At 36.6% G+C, this 19960-nt stretch overlaps 1 protein-coding gene across 1 annotated transcript; it reads left to right on the top strand.

Annotated features, from left to right (window-relative positions):
* Positions 1-5464: 5464 nt before the first annotated feature.
* On the top strand, positions 5465-13325 carry LOC108996284 (pleiotropic drug resistance protein 1-like). The gene is made up of 24 exons (XM_018972082.2): positions 5465-6134; positions 6286-6406; positions 6497-6585; positions 6692-6776; positions 6888-7047; positions 7171-7247; positions 7452-7505; positions 7622-7712; positions 7796-8097; positions 8273-8554; positions 8638-8954; positions 9040-9200; positions 9309-9412; positions 9500-9656; positions 9742-9867; positions 10000-10151; positions 10269-10601; positions 10937-11227; positions 11324-11407; positions 11517-11650; positions 11809-12036; positions 12155-12326; positions 12422-12676; positions 12767-13325. Exons 1-24 carry the CDS (start codon positions 5809-5811, stop codon positions 13025-13027), a joined length of 4362 nt encoding a protein of 1453 aa, XP_018827627.2. The 5' UTR covers positions 5465-5808; the 3' UTR covers positions 13028-13325.
* The last annotated feature ends 6635 nt before the right edge of the window (positions 13326-19960 follow it).

Here is a 19960-nt window from a genome sequence, read left to right as displayed (position 1 = left end):
CATCCATATCGATTTATCTTTTTTCATGCTGGTTTCCACATTTTTGTACCTCTTTACTGTCGTAAAAGCTCCACCACTTTAACGAACTTGATAAATACTGACTCGGGTTGGTTATAAGCAGAAAATTTTTACATAACTTCCTACTATTCACATAAATTCCACACACCACATTTTTTTTAATTTTTTTCTTTTATCAAATATTTAATATATGAATAATGAATAGAAGAATTGAATTAATTCAAAAAAAATAAATTCAAAAAAAAAATTTTAAATATTAAAAAATTTTAAAATTAAAAAAAAATATAATGTATAGAGATTGAGGAGGTTGTGTAGCATTACTCGACTTGAGCCTTTAATTTACATGTCCAGCCTCCATTACTTTAATGTTTCCTATTGATGTAATCATTTTGATAAAACTAGAAAGGGAAATACTATAGCTACAAAGGGATTACATAAAAGTAATCTCACAAACTAAAGTGGCTTGATGTAGTTTGTTAGATTATAAAATTATTTTTATTATAAAGTAGATATAACAGATCAGATAAAATCACGTCAATTTATAGAATTATTTTTATATAATTATTTTATAAATATAGCAGTAATCAACAAGAAATGCCCATCAAGTTAATGGCTTAATGTTCTTTTTCCGCAAAGGCTGGATAGGAGTAAATGATTGATGTATTATTTTTTTCTTTAGTCAAGTATTTGCTTCGGCTGTTTCTAAAGAAAGAGATGCATAGAGAAAAATAAAGTACGTCTAGAGATGTGGAATTAGTCCATCTCTTGCAAAACTTCCCATATGACTTTATGGTCCTATAAAAATGAGATCAACCAGAACTGAATAAGTTATAAAGTGGGTTGTTTTATGGTTTATGCAGAATATCAACAAAAACGTGCCTCAGACCGGTCTCAACCCTACCATACTAGTTTCTTGATCGAAACACTCTCTGTCAAGTCCAATTACAGATGAAGTCTCCAACAAGAATGCTTCTGAAATCATTTATGTGAAAACCTTTGATGTTCTAGAAAAAGCTTGAAATTTGAGTCCCGATTCCCGACTGAACCTCCAACATCAATTTGAAGGCGACTTTGGTTTCACTTCTCACATCAACGTGAACCGCAAGGTCGGCCGGAAACCTTTATTGCTTAATTAATTAAGAGTGGGCGGGCGGCAAAGTAGCTTTTCTCATTAAAATTAAAGGCATAGCTTTTGAATTGAGTGTGTGTATATATGTATTCATATTTCATGCCACTTCCAACTAATCTCACCTAATATATTTATGTTAAAGCAATATCATATGCGTTCAAGAAAGATTCTTAGAAATAATTACGTTAAAAAATATAGAATTAACTTTTACAGAATTTAAAAAAAAAAAAAAAAAAACCGAAGAAGAAGCATTCCTCACAAAATTCAAAATTCTTCTTTCCCTTCACAAAATAAAAAAAAATCCTCACAAAATAAAAACTTCTCTAAAAACTTTCTCAATTTGAACATATTTTTAATAGATCTCATCACTTTTATAAAAATATTATGAAACTATGTTTAAGAATTTTAGAAAATGTTGTAAACTTTTACGAAAATGTTACATGCCTCCAAGTCTACCTATACCTAACCCTGAAATAAAAGTTTAATTGAAATGAAAAAAAAAAAAAAAAAAACTATCATTTGCATAGAGTTATTACGAGAGTAATACTACTCTAACCAATAGTTTTTGCTGCTGTAATTTTTTTATTTTTTATTTACTTAATTATTAGGTAAGTATTTTTTAATAATATTATAATTTTTTTTATTTTTTAAAAAATATTTAAATGTGTAAAAGAAATCTCAAAATCATTAAAAACAGCTGGGAGCAACGGCTGTAGTGCTACTCTTATTACAATAGGTTGTGATTAGTACGGATTTCACCTAATTTCAAATGACATGATATTTTATAATAGGTTGTGAGTATCACGCGTTGAACATATTATATAAAAGTAAAATTACTAAGTAATTGTTGGAATAAAAGGGATTGTAAAACAAAAAATAGTGAGAGAAAAATTTGCTTTAATATGTGTTATGAATGTCGCTTTTTTTAAGACAATATTCGCCCTCACCAATAACGATATGCACACGAATTACAAGCGAATTTGCCTCAAATATATAATAAAGTCCAGAACAAATTTATTTGTTTAACTACATTATGTACACATGAAATTAGATTTCGAATACCTTCAAATTTTACTATTCAACTAACAGATTAGAAATCTGTTTTCTACAAAATAAACAAATCCTAATTATAAGTTTTGAAAAAATGAAAACTTTTGAAAGAGAGATAATTTCGAAACTGCGTTCTATATTTTGTCAATTTAATGTTGAATTCGTAGGCCAATGAGTCTATTTATAAAGGGCCAAAAGATGTAAATAAAAAGTTGTAACTTTTTATTTTTCTATAATCCGATACGAACATGTATATTTAGATTGTATTTAGATGTTGAATTGAGTTGAGTTTAAATTATAAAATATTATTATAATATTATTTTTTAATATTATTATTATTTTAAAATTTTAAAAAATTATAATGATGAATTGAGATGAATTTAATTACCAAACAAAACCTTATTATACCTGTTACCAAGTGACATAAGGATTGGACCTAATCCAATGGTCGTAATGGTTCCCTCTCCAAACGGTTTGCCCAAGTTGGAATATCAACTGGTGCAATCTGGAAAATTATATTTTTTTCCGTGTCCCTTGATGCGTTACCACACATGTGCCATGAGCCACGCGGCCTACGTAGAGCACACCTACATAAATCAACAACAAAACACGTGATTTAACATATTATATTAAATTATAAAATTATTTTTATTATAAAATAAATATTATAAACGTACGTTAATAAATTTAGTTTTAAATAATCTTTTATATATATATGTAGCGATTCTCATTCTAGAATTACCTACTAATTACTCGGTGCTAGTACAAATATAATATTGATATATAAAATAAATAATAAAATTTATCTCATCTTATCAATTTATTTAGATAAATAATAATTTTATATAGTATTAAAGCAGAAATCTTAAATTTGAATCTGACTCAACACTCTAATGAATCTGACTCTACATTTTATCTAATTTAATTAAATATTTTACGTATTAGATTATTTATTGAAAGAAAGTAATTTATACATAAAAATTAATATTAAGATATAAAATAAATAATAAAATTTAAATTTTTTATCAATTTAAATTTTTAAAATAAATTGTGATTTCACATTCAATAATTACGAAAGCAGCGACTATTGAGAAAGTGCCCACTGTTTTCTAGGAAGCGCAACGTGGTCAAAAAGTCAGGGCACGCCCTGCACGACGGGAGCAAATTGGTAGACTTCCAAGTTCGAGATACCCCACTCATGTCTCTCTCTTTAATTTTAGTCCACACCTCGTGTTTTGATGACGAAACCAAGCATGGTCATTTTGACCACAATAATTCAAAGACTTCCCTTTTTTTCCCAAAAAAAATTAATCTTTTTCAGGAGAGGCCACGTCCCGACAAGAACCAAAATACATTTATTTTCCCTTTTTTTAATTGTTAGTAAAATCTAGATTTCACAGTACCGTACTTTAGCAAATGTTGACACTTTCACTATTATGTCAGTGCTGATTTCATTCATGAGACATTCATGCAACTATGGGATAGAAAAAAATAAAAATTAAAAAAAAGGCACCGTTTCTGAATCAGAAAATAATAATAATAATAATAATAATAAAAGTCAAGAGTCAAACGTAGATCGGTGGCTTATGTGAAAAAAAAAAAAGACAGGTAGGTAACCCATACTATACACAAAAAGGGCCTAATAAATTTAGAATAACGATGCACATACGTTACATTTTATAACATATTTTCTAATAATATTTTAAGATAAATATAATTTTTATAAATTATGTTCTAAAAATACCGCTTATTCACAATATAATTACCTAAAATGTTATAAAAAATATTATATGTAAATATTTTTTTATACACTTATGTTGGAAAGCTTCTCAGCCTGGAGCCTGTCCCTATACATTAGCCCCACCGCCAACTACCTTCAGAATTTTCTATTCCACGAATGAGGTGCAAAAACATCAATTTTGCATTAAATTTAAGAATGTCCCTAGGTATGGACCCTTGCCCGTGACATTTTTGTAAAATAAAATAGGAGAATGCAATAAATTGGATAAGATCCCATGTTCATGTTTTTCAACCAAACCGACGAGGCGACTGATAAAAATTAAAATAGCGGTATATATATATATATATATATATATATATATATATATATATATTCTAGAAACATAGAAACAAGAATAATTTAATAAAGAATAAAATATTAAGGTAGCGTGTACTAAAACATTAAAAATTAAAAATAATTGAAGAGTGATAGGGTCATTCATGAAGTCATTGATTCCATAATAAATTACAATTAATTGGTTAAAATTATAATTCAGCATTCAATAAATAAATTAAAATGCAGGCAGATTTTAGCAGCCGTCCTTGATCTGATTAAACTATAGCACCGAATTATGTATTAAGAAAAGGGGAATCAAATGTTTTATATCTCTTTGAACTATCTAACCCAACAAACCATCCTTTCCCCGCTGTCATGCCCGTACCTATCCAAAATTATTTGTTTGCTTATTGCCCAAGTTCCGCTTGATTACTTTCTTAAAAAAAAAAAAATCAAAAGTCTTTAGAGAAAATTATTATCTACTCTCTTCCTGGACGTTTGTGGTCGGTCTAGAAAGGCAGATCGTGAACAAGAAGCTGACTGGATAATTTGGATTGTTTAGTAATAGGGAAACGCTGGGTACAAGTTTTAAATATATAAATTATTTATAAAAAAAGTAATTTTTATTAAAATGAGACACGAATTTTATTTTATTTTTTCAAAATCTCAATTTTATTGACAATTTTCATTTATAGTGAAGGAAAATCTTGATTAGAAATAGACATTTAAAGGTTATAAATAGACATAAAAGACAAACCCAAGCATAAAAAATAAACGATTAACATCCAACCACTGATGAAAACCATTCCTCCGCAAAGCTAGAAAGCCAATCAAATCAGTTTGCATCTGCTCCAAGTCCATACCTTCAGATTCACAATTTTATTCGGACATAAGGCAAACCGAGATACACGAAATGGCCTATTTAATACTTTTACAAATAATTTCATATTTGAATCGTTGGTCAACAAAAGGTGGCGCCTGCGTTCACAGTCGAGAGACTTGGGAACCCATCCACAAATGGCAATGACTTCCAATTTTTTTTTGTTTTTGGTCTTGTTTTGTTTGTGTGGGTCCTGTTTTCACGTAAGAACTAAGAAGCTGGCTCCTGGACCTGGAGTGTGGAAGTCCACTTTAAAAGCCGCCGATGCGGTTCACTTGCACTCCCTATATAGACCCCATTCACCATGCTTATATATTCGTTGTGAAAATCTGAACCAACATACATAAATACATACATTCTGATCTGTCTTTCATCAGCTTTTTTATTGAGTAGTTAATAAGCAGTTTTTTTTTTTTTTTTTGGCGTTCTCCTACCCTGCAGAGTGGATAATTCTTACCTATTGTTGCGTGGGTTCCTGTCCATAGACTTTGAAACCTGGTTTGCCTAGAGGAATACAATTCTGGGTTGGGTGGACTTTTGCAGTTAATTGTGGCAGCTATATAGCTTCGGTATTTATACCCATATCATGTTCGAGTAAATCCTGAAGAAATATTTCTGGGTTTTGGTGGGTTTGAGGTGTTTTAGCCGCAGTGATCTTTATTCAGGGTTCTAAAAATGGATAGCAGTGACCTTTACAGGGCCACTGGTAGTTTACGATTACGGAATTCGTCGGTATGGAGGAATAATGCTATGGACGTTTTCTCGATGTCTTCGCGAGAAGAAGATGATGAAGAAGCTCTTAAGTGGGCTGCCCTCGAGAAGCTTCCTACCTTTGATCGTCTAAGAAAAGGTATACTAACTACTTCAAGAGGTGAGGCCATTGAAGTCGATTTACAGAATCTCGGATTAGACGAAAGGAAGAAACTGCTTGAGAGGTTGGTGAAATTAGCCGACGAGGATAACGAGAAGTTCTTGTTGAAGGTCAGGAATCGGATAGATAGGTAAGAGCTCTGCCAATTATTTACGCTTTTTTTTTTCGTCAGTTTTCAAGGTAACGAAATGGAGTTAACGTATTTCTTCAAGTGTACTTAGCTTTCGTGCGTAATTTCTTCAGTACCGTAACGAATTTTCTTGTTTCCGGGAATCTCTCAGAGTCGGGATTGATCTTCCAACAATCGAAGTCAGGTTTGAGCACGTGAATGTTGAGGCAGAGGCTCATGTAGGAGGCAGAGCTTTGCCTACCTTCTTTAACTTCTCTGTCAATATGCTGGAGGTAACCGTTTGCGAACTATATACCATGACACATTCATATATTTTTAAGCGTTTTTGTTAATTAAGTTGTTCTTGAATTTACACTCGGCAGGGGTTCTTGAATTTCTTCCATATTCTTTCAAGTCAAAAGAAACATTTGTCTATCCTTAAAGATGTTACTGGAGTCATAAAGCCTAGGAGGTGAGAAAACATCCCCATCTGAAATCATGAATTGGATGCTGGATATTAAGATTTAAGACTGTATTTCTGAAACCCATGTTTCATTTTGTGCATATGTAATTGACAGAATGACTTTGCTATTGGGTCCTCCAAGTTCTGGGAAGACAACACTCTTACTAGCTCTGGCCGGAAAGCTTGACCCAACTTTAAAGGTGAAAATAATACCGTTTCAGCTCCAATCCTTTCTTGGGTTTTCGTTTCCTAGCTCTGTTTTGGCACTCCAATCTCATCTCTAACTAGAAAACCGCGACTTGTCATTTCAGGTTTCTGGGAGGGTGACTTATAATGGCCATGACATGAGGGAGTTTGTACCTCAGAGAACTGCGGCTTATATCAGTCAATATGATCTCCATATTGGAGAAATGACTGTAAGGGAAACCTTGGCCTTCTCAGCAAGGTGCCAAGGGGTCGGGTCACGCTATGGTTAGCAAACTATCTTATGGGATCACTAGTTCCATTTTTTAGCTTTCCTTGAATATTTAAATTTTTCCACAAGTAATCTGTAACATACAAATAATGACTACTATATATTTTTGAAATCTGCAGATATGCTAGCAGAGTTGTCAAGAAGAGAAAAAGAGGCAAATATCAAACCAGATCCAGATGTCGATATCTACATGAAGGTGAGTCAGAAGCTATTGGCCATTAATTATATCTAGGATTCCAGAACTAATACTACAAACACTGCTTGGAACTGTAATCTTTAGCATGACTGAAGCTTTTGGTCAATTTTTTATTGAGTAGTAATTAATTTGATTTTTAACATAATAAAGTTTCACAGTAAGTGATGATGGCTTTCTGTTCTCCATTTGCTTCTGATATATCAGGCTGCAACAACTGAAGGCCAGGAGGCTGATGTGGCGACAGATTATATATTGAAGGTAATAATATTGCTCATTTGCCGTTTGAGTTCTGCATTTAGAAAATGATTACTACTTATTAGGATTTAGCGAATCATATCCTTCAGTATCTTTAATGTGCTTCCTCGAACTTTCAGGTTTTGGGTTTAGAAGTGTGTGCCGATACCATGGTAGGGGATGAAATGGTGAGGGGTATCTCTGGTGGTCAAAGGAAGCGTGTAACGACAGGTACACGAAACTGCATGGCAAATGAAATTCACTTTCTTTGATATGAGTTGCCTGTATGATAATCTGCATAAGTCAAATTACAGGGGAAATGCTAGTCGGACCAGCGAAGGCATTGTTTATGGACGAAATATCTACCGGATTGGACAGCTCGACAACTTTCCAAATTGTTAATTCGCTCAGGCAGTATGTTCAGATTCTGGATGGGACAGCAGTCATCTCTCTACTGCAGCCAGCACCGGAGACTTACGATCTTTTTGATGACATTATTCTCCTCTCCGATGGCTATATTGTGTACCAGGGACCCCGTGAAAACGTTCTCGAGTTTTTTGAATCCATGGGATTTAAATGTCCTGACAGGAAAGGTGTGGCTGACTTTCTGCAAGAGGTTAGTGTAAATCTAGACTTTGATGGTCTCATTCTTACTAATAATGGGCAAGTAATTGTTTGGACAAAGCAAAATGTATGGAGTTAGCTGAAGAACCTCAACAACAAGTCTTAGATGGCGAGCCTTACATGTGGAATCTCATGCCCGTTATTTGTTTCTGATCATTTGGTCACAGGTGACATCAAGGAAGGATCAGGAGCAGTATTGGGCACGCAGAGATGCGCCTTACAGTTTTGTCACAGTAAGGGAATTTGCTGAGGCATTCCAATCATCCCATGTGGGAAGAAGAATAGGAGATGAACTTTCAGCTCCTTATGACAAGACAAAAAGTCACCCAGCTGCCTTGACAACCAAAACGTATGGTGTTGGTAAGAAGGAACTGTTAAAAGCTTCCTTCTCAAGAGAATACTTACTGATGAAGAGGAATTCGTTTGTTTACGTCTTCAAGCTATCACAAGTAAGTTTAAATTTTACTTGGTATTGCTTTCATTTCTCTGTAAAAAACAGGATATTGACTCTGCTTTCGTCCCTGCATTTTAGCTTTTCCTTATGGCACTGATTGCAATGACAATTTTCCTACGGACGAAGATGCCTCGTCGTGATTCAACCGATGGAACAATCTATTTGGGTGCTTTGTTTTTCACAGTGGTTATGATTATGTTTAATGGAATGTCAGAGTTGTCCATGACCATTATAAAGCTTCCTGTGTTTTACAAGCAAAGGGACCTCCTCTTCTATCCTTCATGGGTATATGCTCTTCCAACATGGATCCTTAAAATCCCAGTAACCTTTTTGGAAGTTGCTGTCTGGGTCTTCATGACCTACTATGTCATTGGATTTGATCCAAATGTCGGGAGGTATGTACAACAAATTTGTTGCACATTTAGAAGCTGTTTTACCCGAGTTTGTGCTTCCTAATATTTGGAAATGTATGTATTGCAGGTTGTTTAGGCAATACTTTTTGCTAGTACTTGTGAACCAGATGGCCTCTGCACTCTTCCGATTTATTGCAGCAATGGGTAGGAACATGATTGTTGCTAATACTTTTGGGTCATTTGCACTGCTCTTGCTCTTTGCCTTGGGTGGCTTTATCCTCTCCAGAGGTAACGATATTTTGAACTGAGAAATTAGTTTTTTTAACATTTTTTCCCCGGTATATGCACTATACATTAAAGAATGCTCCTTTTCTTCACTTCGCTTTGCTTCTACAGACGATGTAAAGAAATGGTGGATATGGGGTTACTGGATGTCGCCTTTGATGTACGGCCAAAATGCAATATTAGTTAACGAGTTCCTGGGAAACAATTGGAAAAAGGTAATTTCTTGAACTATTTCTTTTGAACAATTATGATCTGTACCGCTTGAAATAAAGCTAATGTTTGATTAAATTTGTCCTTTAAAGGTTCTCCCAAACACAAACGAACCACTGGGAGTTACAGTGATGAAGTCACGCGGGTTCTTCCCACAAGCATATTGGTATTGGATAGGCGTGGGAGCATCATTTGGATTCATCATACTATTCAACATCGGTTTCACCTTCTCCCTCGCTTATCTTAACCGTGCGTATTTCCATCTTTTCCACTTTTAGGCCTTCTAACTGTAGTAGCTTTTGTATTGATAGTGTACTATATTTTGACGGTGCAGCATTCGGGAAGTCACAGACTGTAAAATCAGACGAACCTGAAAGCGATGAACAGGGGAATAGGACAGGAGAAGGCGTAGAGTTAACACGCAGAGAAAACAGCTCAAGTCATCATCGTAGAGCTATAGGTAAGACGCTGCAAATATGCACGGTAACTTTTGAGCGTCAATAGTTTTATTGCAGCTCAGACACACACACACATATATATTTAAATAGCTCATACTACTCCTAGATTCCTATTGAACTTAATTGACATGCAGGGAGTGGACGAGACAGTAGGAGAGGAAGTACCTCCACCAGGTCCTCATTTGAAATTGAGGCTAGTCGTAACGGAAAAAGAGGAATGGTCCTTCCATTTGAACAACATTCAATCACCTTTGATGAAATTATGTATTCTGTTGACATGCCACAGGTAACTTAATCATATATCTCTGGAACACTAGAACTGAAAAAGTTTCAGGACAATACTTAAGTCGAAAGGTCAATACAAGAGAACTTGAGACCTCATTTTCTTCAACTGAACATGCAGGAAATGAAGGAGCAGGGTGTTCTTCAGGATAAATTGGTGCTTCTGAAGGGTGTGAGTGGGGCTTTCAGGCCAGGTGTTCTCACAGCTCTGATGGGTGTAAGCGGTGCTGGTAAAACAACTCTGATGGATGTGCTGGCTGGTAGGAAAACTGGTGGATATATTGAGGGGAACATCACAATTTCGGGGTACCCAAAGAAGCAAGAAACGTTTGCTCGAATTTCTGGGTACTGTGAGCAAAATGACATTCATTCTCCTCATGTTACTGTGTATGAGTCCTTGGTCTATTCAGCATGGCTCCGCTTGTCCTCTGATGTTGATTCGGAAACAAGAAAGGTTGGTATCTAAAAGACAACTCTGTTTCACTTTTTTGTTCTTATTTCTAATTTCTTTAAGGGCAGTTGACAATATGGCTTGTGCTCATGCTGGAGTACGGAGATTCTTGCCCAAGTTTACATGCGCACACACATATGTCAAATTTGAGCTTGTCTTCTCTCGACATGGCAGAGAATAAGGCAATGAGCACTATTAATTTTGCACCCTCTCGTGCGTGTATAGTCGGAGTATGAAAGGCATGACATGATGATAAAAGATGATTGAACTTACCATAAAGAGTTTGAATACCATTACCCGAAATCTGGATTCATGATTCTGATCACACATGGTTGCAGATGTTCATTGAGGAAGTCATGGAGCTTGTGGAGCTGAACCCATTGAGGAATGCACTAGTTGGGTTGCCCGGTGTGAATGGTCTTTCTACCGAGCAGCGCAAGAGGCTCACTATTGCAGTTGAGCTTGTGGCTAACCCCTCCATAATATTTATGGATGAGCCAACTTCAGGTCTAGATGCAAGAGCTGCTGCAATTGTCATGAGAACAGTTAGGAACACGGTAGACACAGGAAGAACTGTTTTGTGCACAATCCATCAGCCAAGCATTGACATATTTGAAGCTTTTGATGAGGTGAGAACTATAAATAATCTGCAGATAGCTAGGTGAACATTTGTTGATTCTCTTGTATACTTGAGAATGATGTATATATAAAAACATGAATTGCAGCTTTTCCTAATGAAGCGTGGAGGACAAGAGATATACGTTGGGCCGTTGGGTCACCACTCTAGCCATCTTATCAAGTATTTTGAGGTAGGACCGTAGGATGCTACAGAAATGAAAAATAAAGACTTCCAAACGTCCATAAATCTGGATATATGTTGTAAATTTCCTAACACACATACCTTTCTTTGGCTACTAGAACATGGAAGGAGTCAGAAAAATTAAAGATGGTTATAATCCAGCAACTTGGATGTTGGAAGTTACGACTCCAGCGGAAGAACTTACTTTGGGCGTAGACTTTACCACTTTGTACAAAAACTCGGACCTATACAGGTATGTTCATTTTTTAATTGGTTCACCACATCGTATGACTGAAAAGAAGAAAAAGGAAAAGCCTACCATCTTGAGGATCTATGTATAAGATCATCGTCATTATTGAGAACTTAGATGTTTTGGCTGAAACTTTTTCTGCTGTGTGGCATATGTCTCAGGAGGAACAAAGCATTGATTGCAGAGTTGAGCAAGCCCGCTCCAGCTTCAAAGGATCTCTATTTCCCGACTCAGTTTTCACAGTCATTTTGGACTCAGTGCATGGCTTGCCTGTGGAAACAACGCTTGTCTTATTGGCGTAACCCACCATATACTGCCGTGAGATTTCTCTTCACAGTATTCATAGCCTTGACATTTGGGACAATGTTCTGGGACCTTGGCTCCAAGACGTAAGTTATTTTTACTGGAAAACTCGGGAAAAAAAAAAAACATTTTATTCACTGGTCTATTAACGATTCATACACATCACTGCAACATTTTAATTTTCCTTTACATTTTAAATTGCAGCAAGAGGACAATAGATTTATTCAATGCGATGGGTTCCATGTATGCTGCTGTTCTCTTCCTTGGTGTCCAAAACTCTTCATCTGTGCAACCTGTTGTGGCTGTTGAACGAACTGTCTTCTACAGAGAAAGAGCTGCTGGAATGTATTCAGCCTTGCCTTATGCATTTGGACAGGTAAACTAGGTTCATATATTCCACACATATTCATGTATAAAACTCAATAACTTTGTAGAAGGTAATAATAAAATTCTCATCTGATGTACCTCCAGGTTGCAATTGAGCTCCCATATGTTTTCATGCAATCTGCAGTATATGGCATTATAGTTTACGCAATGATTGGATTCGAATGGACCGCAGCCAAATTCTTTTGGTATTTGTTTTTCATGTACTTCACATTGCTCTACTTCACCTTCTATGGCATGATGAGTGTGGCTTTTACACCAAACCACCATATTGCTGCCATAGTATCCTCAGCATTCTATGCCATATGGAACCTGTTTTCAGGATTCATCGTCCCACGAACTGTAAGTATTTGCAACTTTTGATCTACGGTTTATAATAACAGCACAGATTTACATAACAATACATAACTCCTTTTTTTCTGCCAAAAACAGAGGATTCCAATATGGTGGAGATGGTACTACTGGGCTTGCCCAGTTGCTTGGACTTTGTATGGACTAGTTGTTTCACAATTTGGAGATGTACAGGACCGACTGGAGGACAATGATCAAACCGTGGAAGAATATTTGAAAAGTTATTTGGGATTCAGGCATGATTTTCTGGGAGTTGTGGGAGTTGTGGTTGCTGGGTTTGCAGTGCTCTTTGGATTCATCTTTGCCTTCTCCATCAAGGCCTTTAATTTCCAAAGGCGATAGAAAATCGTAATGATTAATATTTGAGAAAATATATTTGTAATTGTGAATTATGTAACTGCCGTATAATCGTTTTAAAAAAAGTGAATAAAATATAAGATTCACATTAAAAAAATTAATTTTTTAATAATGAACAACGCTTTTTTTTAAAGCGATTATACGGTGTTTGTATATTTCACGATTGTACGTAAAATTACTCTTAATATTTGTATAGGATGATATATGTTTGGATTCATGCTAGCAACAGGCTAGCATTTGTCCAAATTTATAAATTATATATATATATATATTTCACCACCTACGTACATGTATTAATAAGGCACTTTATTATTGTTGTCGCTATTTTTTTTTTTTTTTGAGTAAATAGGTGTTAACCTTCATTAAGAGAGAACTTACAAAGTTGATTTGAAAAATAAATCAATTACAATCGTTAATATCTTCCCAGTACACTTTCGTGACTAACATGGTCTAGTCCAGATAGTAAATCTCTAAAGACCTAGATCTTTAGAAAAAATACCACATCTGTCCACGACAGAGATTACAAAGCTTCATACCCCGACTAAGCAGGGTAGGATATACCAAACCCCAACAACCCCGTCAATGCGGAGGGGGGACTAATACTCCATTCGGACCAAAGTCCGAAGGTACTAATTTTTTTAAATTTTTATTAACCTAGAAACTACATTACATAAAGAAAACTATAAAGAAAAACACTGCAATAAAAGAAAACAGAACACAGAGGCTGTTGTGGCGCGTGCAGTACACGCGCCACTCTGGGAAGGGAACTGCAAGTCGACCTTGGAGATCCCGGACTCACAGACTCCAGAATGCCGCGCATGGTGTTAGCAGAGGCTCCCGGGTGGTGCGTGAAGGCCACGCTCCAAACGACGCCGAAACTTCGATCCGCACATGCGGGCTACTCACCACTCCGTTTGGTGCCGCATTCGGTGGTCTTTAAGATCAGCGGCAGGGCATCACCATGGCGGAGCGCGTGCTGGACTATGGCGGCGGGAAAATCCAGATCGGCGATTCACTCTTATTTTACCTGAAAATACATAAAAATACAAAACAAAAACTACATAGAACAGAAGGGATGGAAGAGGAGGAGGAGGAGGGAGGGAGGGGAAGGGAGCCGAAGCTCCCACCCCTCAAGCCAGATCTGCGAAGGAGGTTTTTAGAGATCAGAAGGGAGAGAGTTTATTAGAGAGAGAAGTGGTGCCTGATTACTTATCTTCCTCGTCGCTATTATTTATTTAATTGTGAGCTTAAGGCACTTAACTTTATTTTTTATATAAATAGAGAGTTATAGAATTCTGAACTTTTATTTCCAATATAGTTTTCCAAGACACCGACTTCTAGTCCTAGAGCACACGAACTCATTTGAAGAAATAATGGAGAGAGAGTTTGTGTTTCTCTTCCAATATACTTCTCGAAGAAAAGTCATGCTGCAATTTCAAGTCTATCATGAAAACAAAAAAAATTAATGTTGTCTGTTCTTGTCGGTTACCTCCCACTAAATCTGATCTTCCTGCACCCATGTCAACTGTAAATGCTTTTTGTTTGAAGGGGGTGGACCAAAAAAACATCCCCTAGCAGACCATTGACAGTGACGCAATCCATCCATCATTCTTAAGACCCTTGGATCATTTTGCTTGCAAACCATAACGACAAACTAATTATGCCTTAGCCCTGTGTAAATGTTCTCTATGAGCTGAAGAACATGGCTTAGATTGAACGGTTTGGGTTTGTTTGATAGCTGAGCTTGTAAGAAATAGAATCAGAGTGCTTTGCACATTAACAAATGATCAAAACAGAGCACAATGAGATAAGAAGAAAAGAGGCAGAGTCGATGGTGAAGAAGAAGAAATTTCACTTTTCTAGAATGTTCTCAATACAATGACCTGGTACTTATATAAACCAAAAATATCCTAACTAACTAACAAACCAAGCTACTAATATAATGACATCTGTACATTTAAAATAAAACAGAAAAGAAATGTATAAAAAGGAAAACGACATCTTTACATATTACAATTGAAACTAAACGACATGTAGTTTATTTTGTCATGTATCATCTAACACACTCCCGCAAGATGGAGAATAGTAATTTACTATTCCCATCTTGGAGAGATGTGAGTGGAGAAGATAAGAGGACAAGGCTTTAGTAAAGATGTCAGCCAATTGGTTGTTGGAGGAGACATGTGCAGTAGTAATCTGTTCAGCTTGAATTTGTTCTCTAATCAAGTGGCAGTCGAGCTCAACATGCTTCGTCCTCTCGTGGAAAATTGGATTTGTAGCAATATGAAGTGCTGCTTGATTGTCACAAAAGAGAAAAGCAGCTTGTTTATGGGAAATGCCAAGATCTTGAAGAAGATAACGAAGCCAAATCAATTCCGTGCATGTGGTAGCCATACTTCTATACTCAGCTTCAGCTGAGGAGCGAGAAACAACAGTTTGTTTCTTGGATTTCCAAGATTCCAAGGAATTACCAAGAAATATACAATATCCTGTAGTTGAGCAACGTGAATTAGGGTAAGAAGCCCAATCTGAATCACAGTAGGCTTTGAGTTGGAATGTAGATGAAGAAGGGAGCAGAATTCCTTGACTTGGAGCTGCTTTGATATACCTTAGAAGTATGTATGTGGCTGCCAGGTAAGAAGAGGATGGACTGGCCATGAACTGACTTAGTAATTGTACAAAAAAACAGAGATCTGGCCGAGAGATAGTAAGGTACAAGAGCCTCCCAATAAGTCTTCTATAAATGTTGGGATCAGAAATAGGAGTCCCGTATCCTTGCTAATTTTAAAATTATGATCAAGAGGGAGTTTGAGGGGTTTACAACCCAACATGTCAACATCAGCCAATATATCCAAGGCATATTTCCTTTGTGAAATATGAATTCCCTTAGACGATCTAGCAATCTCCAAGCCTAAAAAATAGCGTAGGTAGCCAAGATCCTTAATTTTGAATTTACAATGAAGAAATGACTGAGTGGAATCAACTAAGGCTTGAGAATTGCTAGCTACAAAGATATCATCAACATAGATTAACAAAGCAAAAAATAAGTGTCCATCATGCTTAGTAAATAAGCTATAGTCAAATTTGGACTGAATAAAACCAAACTCTAGCAAGGATGAAGTAAGCTTGAAATTCCATTGTCTTGAGGTTTGTTTAAGCCCATAAATGCTCTTAAGCAGCTTGCAAACTTGGTGGGGTTGACCTTTAGTGTAACCAGGTGGTTTTCTCATATAAATTTCCTCATTCAAATCACCATTTAAAAATGCATTATTTACATCAAAATGAAGTAAAAACCAGCCTTTAGTGGCAGCAACAACAAGAAGGCATCTGACAGTAACAAGTTTAGAGACATGGGAAAAGGTCTCATGAAAATCTTTGCCTTCTTGTTGTGTGTAGCCCTTGGCTAGTAATCTAGTTTTAAGTCTTTCCACAACTCCATCAGACTTAAATTTAGTTTTGTAAACATACTTACAAGCAATAGCTTCTTTGCCTCGAGGTAAGTCTGTGAGTGTCCAGGTTTGATTGTGTTCCAAAGCCTCAAGTTCAGCCTCCATAGCTTGACACCAACCAGGATCCTTCAAAGCCTGTTTGTAAGATGTAGACTTGGTGTAGAGAGAAATGGAGGATGTGAAGGCTTGAAATGAGGGATTGAATTTTCTATAAGATAGATAATGACTTAGAGGGAAAACCTTACCATTTAAAACAGGTGTAACCTTGGAAGCCAACTGTTCAAGGGGAAGCAGCAAAGCATGGTGACAATGAAAATCTTTGAGGTATTCTGGAGCTTTTCTGAGTCTAGTGGACCTTCTAAGGGGTTGATGGGGAGTGAGAAGACGTGGAGAGGATGGTGAAGAAATTGTGGACAGTGAGGGAGAAGAAGTGCTGCCAGTGGTCTGCTCAAGATTGGGATTATGTGGTGGTGTGGAATTAGTTGAAGGAAATTATTCGAAGCTAGAAATAGGGATGGATGAAAAAATTGGTAGTGCAAATTCTGTGGAGGAAGGTGGAGAAGATGTGGATTGATGGAAAGGAAAAATGGACTCATGAAAGATAACATCCCGGGAAATCAAAATGGTGTTAGTGGTGAGGTCTAAAAGTTTGTAGACTTTGGTCCCAAAGGGATATCCAAGGAACACACATCTTCGACCCCTATGATCAAATTTTTGTCTAGGATGTGACAAGGTGGCTGCAAAACATAGAGAGCCAAAAACTCTCACATGGGCATAAGAATGTGGTATTTTAAAAAGGATCTCATGTGGAGATTTATTTTGTAAAAGAGGGGTGGGCAGCCTGTTTATTATGTAAGTGGTTGTGAGTACATAGTCACTCCAATATGTCAAAGTTAAATTGGATTGGAATCGAAAAGCTCAAGCTATATTTAGTATATGTTGGTGCTTCCTCTCAACAATGCCATTTTGTTGAGGGGTTTGCACACAACTTTTATGGTGGATGATGCCCTTATTATTGAAAATTTCGGTTATGAAAAATTCAGCACCATTATCACTTCTTAGGATTTTTATCTTGAGTCCAAATTGAGTTTCGACCAAATTGTGAAATGATTCTATGCAGGTTCTAGTTTCAGACTTATGTGCCAACAAATAGAGCCAAGTGGATCGAGAAAAATCATCCACATGGTCAAGAAATATCTTGACCCATCATGTGCAATGGTAGGGCTAGGATCCCATAAGTCACAGTGAATAAGTTCAAAGATTCTTGAGGAAATATGAGTGCTATCATTAAAAGGTAATCTATGGAATTTGGCTAATGGACAAACACTGCAAGGATTTTCATTAATGGAAGATATTCGTTTGCTTACAATGGGATCTACAATCATTCTAAGCCTAGAAACAGATAAGTGACCTAGGCGATAGTGCCATAGATCAAGGTGAGTAACTGTGCTAACAATAGGAGAAAAAGTATTGAAAATTTTGAAAGCATGAGATGTATGATCTGACAAAGATTGTGCAAGGGTTGATGGTGAAATTTTTGAGCAAACCAAGTGGTATAATCCATGCTTGAGCTTACCCTTCCCAATCGTCTTCCAAGAAAGCAGGTCCTGAATGAAACAATAATGAGAAAAAAACAAAATGCAGCAAGTTAGAGAATGAGTCAACTTAGCTGCTGAAATTAAGTTGAAACAAAATGAAGGGACACAAAGAACATCCCGTAAGATGAGTGTATTAGTTAATTGAATGTCACCAATGTGAGTAACAGGAGTAGAATTCCCATTAGGAAGTTTAACAGAATAAGCAACAGTGGATTTAATTGATGTAAAAAGTGAGGGATTACAAACCATATGGTCTGTAGCTCCTGTATCGAGTATCCAACTAGAAGGAACGTGATGTGAGGTGTTGTGTGTGTGTGTGTAGAAAGACAAGTGTGTATACCAAACATTTTTTATGTATGAATGGAAGAAGAAGAGGGTTGAGAGGAAACTGCCAAGTGGTTGATAACAGCTACAGTTGAAGGATCTTGTGGCTGGATCAAGGACAGTAGCTGCTGATATTGAAGCTTGGTCAAACCAATCATGTCGTCACTAGCAACTTGAGAATCAGGAGCCAATGAATAAGAAGCCATATGTGCACTCATTCCAGAAGGGGGCTGCTGTTTGGAATGAAATTTGTGACCAGGGGATAGCCAACCAACTTCTAACACTTGTCAACTGAATGACCAGCTAAATGACAATGTGAACAAGTAGGGGCAATGGCATTGCCAAGTTTGAAACAGTTTTCCAAGGAATGACCAAAGATCTTACAGTGGCTGCAATATGGTCGGTCCTTCTTGGACGATTGGTTGAATTTGGTGGTTTGTTTGGAAGGGAAATAGGGTTTCTTAACGGCCACGACCATTGTTTCAGGGGAGGGTACATTGGATAGCATCTGATGATGCATTTCTTGTTGCTGAATCAGTGAGAAAACTTTGGTAACAGATGGGATAGGGTCCATTAACAATCTGGTCACGAATGGGGGAATATGAGTCATGGAGTCCCATTAAAAATTGTAGGACACAATCCCTCTGGTATCGGTTTGAAAGGATTTTCATGTTTCCACAAGTACAGGCAAGTAAGGGGTCATAAAGAGAAAGTTCATCCTAAAGTGTCTTAAGCTTGCCATGGTAGGTACTTACAGAGTCGTGCTCTTGAAGAAGACTAGAGAGTGCCTTCTTGAGTTGAAAAATGCTTGGGCCGTTTTGATGTGAGAAGCATTCCTCCAGGTCCTTCCAGATGGCTTGAGCATCATCAACAAACACCACAATGGTCTTGATAGATGGACTGATGGAATTTTGAATCCATGAGACCACCATATCATTACACCGTTCCCATAGATCTAGTAAGGGGTCCAAGAGATTGGTAGGTTGCTGCAAAGAACCAGTGATGAAACCAAGCTTGTTCTTGGCACGGAGAGCACGACGCATGGCATGAGACCATGTGGCCTAATTATCGAAAGTGAGAAGCTCAAGAACAAGAGTAATGGTTGGGCTGTCTCCATGGTCTAAACGAAAAGGGTTGGAGGGGTCAGAGAGGTTGAGGTAGCGAGACATGGAAAGGGTGTCATTGTGGTTGGGTTTAGGCAAAATGGGTGGAGTCTGAAGGTCGGAGTTGATTTTTGCCATTGAAATTACCTCTCACTTGCTCATGATACCATGTAAGAAATAGAATCAGAGTGCTTTGCACAACAACAAATGATCAAAACAGAGCACAATGAGACAAGAAGAAAAGAGGTAGAGTTGATGGTGAAAAAGAAGAAATTTCCCTTTTCTGGAATGTTCTCAATACAGTGACATGGTGCGATTATATACACCAAAAATATCCTAACTGACTAACAAACCAAGCTAATAATATAATGACAACTGTACATTTGAAATAAAACAGAAAAGAAATGTATAAAAAGGAAAACGACAGCTTTACATATTACAATT

Source organism: Juglans regia, chromosome 7 (assembly GCF_001411555.2).
Source record: "Juglans regia cultivar Chandler chromosome 7, Walnut 2.0, whole genome shotgun sequence".
NCBI classification, from domain to species: domain Eukaryota; kingdom Viridiplantae; phylum Streptophyta; class Magnoliopsida; order Fagales; family Juglandaceae; genus Juglans; species Juglans regia.
This window is presented reverse-complemented; position numbering and strand designations above follow the sequence as displayed.

Bases quoted from the DNA above. Each gene is read 5' to 3' on its own strand.
- LOC108996284 (XM_018972082.2), top strand. From the start codon at position 5,809: ATGGATAGCAGTGACCTTTACAGGGCCACTGGTAGTTTACGATTACGG. The intron at 6,407-6,496 runs GTAACCGTTTGC...TACACTCGGCAG, and splicing joins TCTCTGTCAATATGCTGGAG to GGGTTCTTGAATTTCTTCCA. The intron at 10,152-10,268 runs GTAACTTAATCA...CTGAACATGCAG, and splicing joins ATTCTGTTGACATGCCACAG to GAAATGAAGGAGCAGGGTGT.